Source organism: Actinia tenebrosa, unplaced genomic scaffold (assembly GCF_029948245.1).
Source record: "Actinia tenebrosa isolate PJP-AT-01 unplaced genomic scaffold, QUT_ActTen_1.0 PGA_scaffold9__36_contigs__length_13948895, whole genome shotgun sequence".
Lineage (NCBI taxonomy): Eukaryota > Metazoa > Cnidaria > Anthozoa > Actiniaria > Actiniidae > Actinia > Actinia tenebrosa.
The window spans coordinates 8,111,470-8,118,664 of NW_028292586.1; the positions used below are offsets into that span (position 1 = coordinate 8,111,470).

The window sequence follows — 7,195 nt, forward strand, 5'->3', positions numbered from 1 at the left end:
TTACCTCAGCACGAACGCTGCCCCCCCTCAAGGGCTGCGCTGCTACGCAGGCTATATTCATATTGAGGAATAAAGTGTGGGCCTGTCTCTCTTAAGGTGGCTGCCTACTTTTGAACGTTCGAATTGAGCCCACGATGAGCGCGCGCTCAAAAACCGCTGAAAAATCTACAAGATTTTATTGAAGAACCATACGTGTTTTGAGCTTCAACAGGGCAAAACCCTCAAATTTTGCACGGTACTCTGTTTTTTAATAGCTCATTTGAAAAAACTCCTAAAAATCTAGGTTATATCAACATTTTAGAAAAAGTTTAAATCAGTGACACATGAAAAAATGGATTTTTGTTCGACCTCGACTTTATGAGATTTTTTAAGAGCACCGAAACTACAAAATATGACAAATCAATGTATTTTTTTGCATTTTTGTCGAAAATATCCATGTATTATTGTAGAATGATTGACTAGCCTTCATTCGTGCAATCATAGAGTCTGCAAATAACTATTATCTTATGAATCTTAATTTTTTTCTAATCACTTCCGGTGGCGCAATTTTTCTCCAAAAGCTCGTGCGTAGGCTTCCATTAAATGTCTGATTATCTCGAAAACGAGCTCGGGACATCCTATTTTTCTTTCCAGATTTGGAATCAGCATTAAATTTCAATTCGGAAAATCGAAGTTTAAAAAAAGTTTAAATCAATTTCCAAAAGTAGGCAGTCAGCTTAACCTCAAACATACACCTATTTCAGAAAACGTTGACGGTGCCACATCTAAAATGGGCGATCTCAGATTAAACAGAATTTTTGTGCTTGAATGTTTTCTGGCTACAATACAAAAAATAACTTTTCTAACTCGAAGCTCATGCTTCATATTCCAATCTAAAAGGTGACTACGTTGTTCGGCTGTCAATATATTACGTTTTGCAGCGTGCTACTTGGTCTCAGATTTCAGAGACCGACAACGTTTGTTGAAATAGGTGTATACAGCTGGTGTATACTCATATAGACATTACGGTAACAAACTTGTGGCAATAGAGTGCGCGCACTCTAAACCCGTGCACAATAATTAGTACTAATTAGTATTATTTCATACAGAATCCTTTGCGGTTTTCTATTGTTTAGTTATCACTATTTAGTGCTAAAAGTTAGTATTTGTTTCACGGGTTTAGTTCGTGCACTCTACTGCATGTGCTCTAGATGCTATTCACTCCCAAACCTGTCTTTAAGAGTACTCGACTTTCTAAATATTAATAAGTATGTATTATTTATATCCTTAATTATTCGTTTGCCTTAATTAAGCTGTTCTTTTTTTAATCAAGTGATTTTCATAAACCCTTGAAATACATTTTATAGCGTATTTAGTACAGTATTACACTCGAATTCTTTTGTTTTCTATTGTGATAATCCAAGCTCTAATTAAAGCTATCTTAAATTATACTCCCTTTTTGCTTCGAAAAAGAGTTCAAAACAAGTGAGCTTAAACGTGTGCAACTTACTGTAGATTGATGGAACACAGCGGTCTCAAGACAAAGGCGCCAACGTTGGCGCCAACACGTTCTTTGCGCATGCGCATGCGCATTCATCTGTCCATTGCTTAAGGCATTACACATGACAATTAGAAAACATAGACGTAATCAGGTTGTGTTGCCTTGAGGGTCGCCAGTCTGGATCATAAACTGTTTTATAATGGGGTGGAATATGTGGTTGTTATAGTAACCATTCTTGCAGTGTGTTGTCAGATCCTAATTTGTACAGTAGGAACTTGCTCCGACGAAGGACTAACGTCCGAAACGTCAGTTTCACAAAGCTTTTTACGATGATCCAATTTATCTACAAGTAATTCCTACTGTTTTATTCAGAAACACCACGCTAGTACTCTACTAGTTATCACCACACCTAATTAGTACACTTTGTTTCATGAGTTAATGAAAACCACACTGCTAACTAGATGTGTCCTGAAAATATCACCAACTATCAATAATTATAAACTCCTAGAAGTATCTTAGACCTATCTTAATAAGTTCAGAGAATTTATATAGTGTTTCATGTTGGTACAGTTCGCATGCAGTATACTTCAATGCTCGATCCTGAAGAAAATATATTACATATATTGCAATAAGAGAAGAACTGTTATCCAATCCTACCACGAAAAAGGCATCTGATTCAATCAAAATGAGCCAATGGTTTTGGCGTGGTAGATGATTGCAAGAAATGGCGGTGCCTTTATAGACTTACCATCTGGTTACGCGACCTCGGTTAAAAAAAACTTGATTGCCGAACTATAAAAGTGATCTGAGCAATTAGGTTGCGTATCAGTACACAATGTATCCTGAAGTTTGAGGAGTTCGTTATCACTTCCAAGAAAGAAGGCCAAGAACGAGCTTCGCTTCTCTAACAAACTTCCCTGTCCAGTCTGCACCATAGCTTTTTATAAGCCAAGAAAACTGCCATGGAAAACTCAACCTTTGGTAGTAGATTGGAGAATTATACAGCCCTGTGCTCGCCATACACTGATCCAAACTGGTCGCGAGGACTTAAGGGAGGAACATATGTTCTGATAATGTTGGTATCAGTGATAGGGAACTCTTTAGTGATCTACATCATATCAAGTGCACCATCAATGCGCACAACAACCAACTATCTTATAGCCAACTTAGCAGTAGCCGACCTGTTTATTACATGCGTCAGTATGCCTGTCGCCGCTATGGTCAACATTACTGGCTTCAATAGGTTTCGCTCTGTCGTTATAGCAGTCATAGTGTGTAAGATCAACCCTCTTATACATGGGTCGTCTATGGAAAGCGCAATCTTCAGCTTGGTTGCCATTTCCTTTGATCGTCTATTCGCCATTGTCACGCCTTTCAAAAAAGTCATCACCTTCTACCGTGTTAAGATCATTCTTTTTTTGCATCTGGTTTTTTTGTTTGCTGACGCTCTCCCCTCTTCTTTACGTCGTCAAATTCGGGTTTAAAGATAACTACTACTATTGCCACGAACGTTGGCCGGAATCATTCGATCAAGAACAAGCAGCAAGAGCCTACACCGTTATCCTTTTTCTCTTGTTCTATGCTATTCCACTGTTAATAATGGCTGTCGTTTATCCTATTATCATCCACAAGCTCTGGGGCCGAGGCAAGGGAATCATGGAGCGTCTTCCAGCGTACGTACAACTTAAGCGCAGGACAAATAGGAAAGTACTCAAGATGTTGATGACGGTTGCCATTACATTTGCGCTTTGCTGGCTGACACTTCACGTTCGAATGTTCTTAGGTTTCTATGGGTCTACCAATAATATTCCATGCACATTAAAGCCCCATCTTTATTTCCTGGCCTTTTCAATCGCGCACTCTAATTCTGCCATCACACCTTTGATTTATTACTTCTTTAACGTGACGTTTAGAAACCAGTTCCAGAAAGTCTTTTACAAGCTATTTCCAAGATTGTCGTATGATAATTCAAATGCAACTCAATATATCTCACTAGTTCGTTTTCGAGCAGACGCCAAAGCAAGCCGGCAGGATGCTCTTGCAGACAATGATTTGAAGACCAAACTCTGATAGGCCGAGGAAAGTAAGGTTCACAGTAATCGCTGTAGGAGAATCAACGTTCATTGTAATTGGGTTTTGCACCTGTCTCTATATACTAATGATGCAAGATTATATTACTCAATTTAAAAATTAAGAAATATTGCGATGATTGTGAAAAGAAAAACTTAAAACACAATTGAAATCATACGACGTGACACTTTCGCTGGGGAAAACTCCCTCTGCAAACGACTCAGCTGTATTTCTTCGTAAGTTACCGATTGAATATATTAAATGATTGAAAAATATATAGGAATGGAAAAAAGTGGGCGCGACTTGAGCTCTATCGAGTGGGAAGATTTCGAGGTAGGTGAAGATTGAAAGCGATGTTTTACTGATCGAAGGTGCTCTGAAGATAAATAAATATTTAAAGTCAATTAAACTCATTATCAGCCAATCCTAAGGGACTGATTGTCGACAATACGCGATTGCCGCCGAGGTATTATCGATTGGCAATGTAGGTGTCTATAAAGACAAATCATCGATATAGATGTCGAGGAATAATTGATTGGCAATGTAGGAGTCTATATAGACACAAATTATCGATATGGTCGAGGGATTATCGATTGGCAATGTAGGAGTCTATAGGCACAAATTATCGATATGGTCGAGGGATTATCGATTGGCAATGCAGGAGTCTATAGAGACAAATTATCGATATGGTCGAGGGATTATCGATTGGCAATGTAGGAGTCTATAGGCACAAATTATCGATATGGTCGAGGGATTATTGATTGGCAATGTAGGAGTCTATAGGCACAAATTATCGATATGGTGTTCATTGTATAAGAAGAATTTTAAAATGCGAAAAAATCTTGAAAGCTCCACGGATAATAAGAAATTATGGGAGGGGGAAGGTTTGAAATGCGCAGTTATTAATTATTAATGGTAATTAAACAATCCAATTCTGTCTTTAATCATACTCGTGATGAACAAATTGAACTCCCTCTATTACGGTTGTGCAATTTTGTTAATTACTTGTATTATCGATCAATCTTTATTTTTAGTACCAAAATTTCAATATTACATATACTAAACAACAAAAATACAGAAAATTGGTACAAGCCAGCTGTAATAGCCATAGGCTAGACGAGACAGTTGGCAAATTGTAAGATTACGCATTAACATGAAGAAAGAAAGAAAGAAAGAAAGAAAGGAAGGAAGGAAGGAAGGAAGGAAGGAAGGAAGAAAGAAAGAGAGAGAGAGAGAGAGAGAGAGAGAGAAAGGAGAGAAGCAAAAAAAAAAAAAGAAAGAAAAAGAAAAGGAACAAAAAGTGGCCTAATATGTGTGTCGAAGTATAATATTTCTATTTACAGCGGTGAAACATGAGATATAATGTAAATAAAAAGTAATAAAAGTAAAAGGATGTAATGTAAATAAAAAAAATTTTGAAAAAAAAGAAGAAAAAAAAGAAAAAAAAAAGATATAATGTAAACGAGCTAGGTATGATATATGTATAATTGATCGCTAGAATAGCCTTAATATACCATAGAAATATACAAGAATATGCAAGAATAGCATTAACGTACATCATTAATTGTAAGTAAGTTCTCAGCAAACTGTTTTTGAATCTTTTTGAATGACGATTTGCTACGTTTTTTCAAATTTTCATCTATTGAATTCCATGCCTTGGCTCCATTAAATCTAATGTTGAATTTACCATAGTTGGTTCTTACGCATGGGAGAGAGAATGACGACTTTGATGCAAGTCTTGTATTATGATTATGTATCTGGGAGACTTTAGCAAAGAATGAATCAAACATATTAGGTAGATTCCCTGCATGATAGTCGTACATAAAAACAGCGTTATAAAAGTATTGAAAAGTTAATATTAATCCAAATTAATATTAATTTGGTTATCTTTTTTATATTTTTTTATATTTTTTTATTTCTTTTTTGGTTCTGCTTTCTCTTGGTTACCTTTTTTTTTTTTTTGGTTCTACTTTCTTAAAAGAAACATTGGTCTGATTTTATTCGATGTGCACCCTCCCTGTAAAAGTTGTGGTTACGGCCCTGAATACTGTGAACAAACGGAGCAACTTTTCCTTCCGCTCCATTAACTATGGTTCAAAGCAACCAGTTCAAGGTATAATCACATCAGCAATTCTCATAGCTCCTTTCCTCGAAAACCAAGGGAAAGGCGTGTAACTATCAATTTAGACTCTATCTTAACTATCGATTAGCAAAGCCATTACAAGCAATGTGCATTTTAAAGCCAGACAGTTTATTTCCTGATTTTTGCTTCGAGCAACTGTTTCTCAGCATCATTAAGGCATGGCTCTCAGATGAAAAACTGATTAGCTATATCATAGCCAGTTTTCTACGAATCTTCCCCAAACTTGGCAAGTTAATGTCTTTTGTGAAAAGAAGGAACCTTAGAGCCTTGGTTATCATGGAAACTAAGTCACGTGACCACAAGGCCGCCATCTTGGATTTTTAAACAAGCCGTTTGTAAACGTACCGAAACATCTTTAAAAGTCATGAAAATGCAGATTACTATTCATATTTACAATGCCTATATGGATCTAATTGGATATCTTGGAAATTATTTTAAGTTTATTTTTTAGAATATTTTCTATTTTCAATTCCAAAAAATTAAAAATATTCTAAAAATCAAACTTAATATAATTTCCAAGATATCCAATTAGATCCATATAGGTATTGCAAATATACAAAATATACAAATCACTTATATTATTACCTTCATATGACAAATGAGATTTGCCAACTGATCCACGACGGTAAAATGTGTTTTACTGGAATGTCCTTATGGATGGCTTAGTGCACTTTCTTTTGTTCGTTCGTTTTTCGTTTCGTTTTTGTTGTTCTGTTTTGTTTTTGTTGTTGTGTTTTGCTTTGCTTTGTTTTGTTTTGTTTTTGTCTTTTGTTTGTTTGTTGTTGTTGTTGTTGTTGTTTGTCTTTCACTTTCACTTTCAATTTATTAGATTTAACGGAGGTGGTCGTACTTAGCCTATAGCTGATTATGGCATCCTTCGATAGCTCAGTTGGCAGAGCGGGGGACTGTAGAGGCGGATCTAAAGATATCCCTAGGTCGCTGGTTCAAATCCGGCTCGAAGGATATCATTTTACTTGACCTTTTTTCGCATAAGATGCGTAGTTACACTTACTGTCTTTAATTTCAACAAAACACCTAAATTCCTGCGTTAGTTTTCTTGTTACTGGGAATTTCTGCGCACACAACTTCTTTTCATCATGGATGTATCTCTATATGAATATTCTGGCTAAATGGCACATTTTTCTTTCGCGGTCGCCGGTTCGTTTTCTTTTTAGATTTAGTTATAGAGTGGTGGTCATGCCAACTGCTTGACCGATAGTTGAACATATAGAGATCCTTCGATAGCTCAGTTGGCAGAGCGGGGGACTGTAGAAGATCCAAAGATATCCCTAGGTCGCTGGTTCAAATCCGGCTCGAAGGATTTTTTCATTTTGCTTTTTCATTTTCCTTGATTCGCATCTTCAATAGACGCAGCATTCGGGCGCCGTTTTTGAATATAAGCGTCATCGTATGATTTGTTTTGCTTTTTCGTTTTCATAACCCACAATAATTTTGATCTGCACCAAGAAATAAACTGAGTCTGGGCGAATCCACATCCTATC

The 7,195-nt window shown here is 36.5% G+C and overlaps 1 protein-coding gene and 2 non-coding genes across 3 annotated transcripts; all 3 read left to right on the forward strand.

Annotated features, from left to right (window-relative positions):
- The first annotated feature begins 2,598 nt into the window (after window positions 1-2,598).
- On the forward strand, window positions 2,599-3,550 carry LOC116300921 (tachykinin-like peptides receptor 86C). Its single transcript, XM_089024474.1, has 2 exons — window positions 2,599-2,755; window positions 2,808-3,550. The coding sequence occupies exons 1-2, from the start codon at window positions 2,614-2,616 to the stop codon at window positions 3,548-3,550; spliced, it is 885 nt and encodes a 294-aa protein (XP_088880600.1). The 5' UTR covers window positions 2,599-2,613.
- Window positions 3,551-6,567: 3,017 nt separating this feature from the next.
- Window positions 6,568-6,656, forward strand: Trnay-gua (transfer RNA tyrosine (anticodon GUA)). The gene is given in 2 exon segments: window positions 6,568-6,604; window positions 6,621-6,656. It is a non-coding gene; the product is annotated as a tRNA-Tyr (tRNA).
- Window positions 6,657-6,928: 272 nt separating this feature from the next.
- On the forward strand, window positions 6,929-7,014 carry Trnay-gua (transfer RNA tyrosine (anticodon GUA)). Its single transcript is given in 2 exon segments — window positions 6,929-6,965; window positions 6,979-7,014. It is a non-coding gene; the product is annotated as a tRNA-Tyr (tRNA).
- The last annotated feature ends 181 nt before the right edge of the window (window positions 7,015-7,195 follow it).

What these genes read in the sequence shown, in the direction of transcription:
- LOC116300921 (XM_089024474.1), top strand. Translation starts at nt 2,614, where the DNA reads ATGCGCACAACAACCAACTATCTTATAGCCAACTTAGCAGTAGCCGAC. An exon ending in CGTTATAGCAGTCATAGTGT is followed by an intron (nt 2,756 to 2,807) that starts GTAAGATCAACC and finishes CGCAATCTTCAG; the next exon opens with CTTGGTTGCCATTTCCTTTG.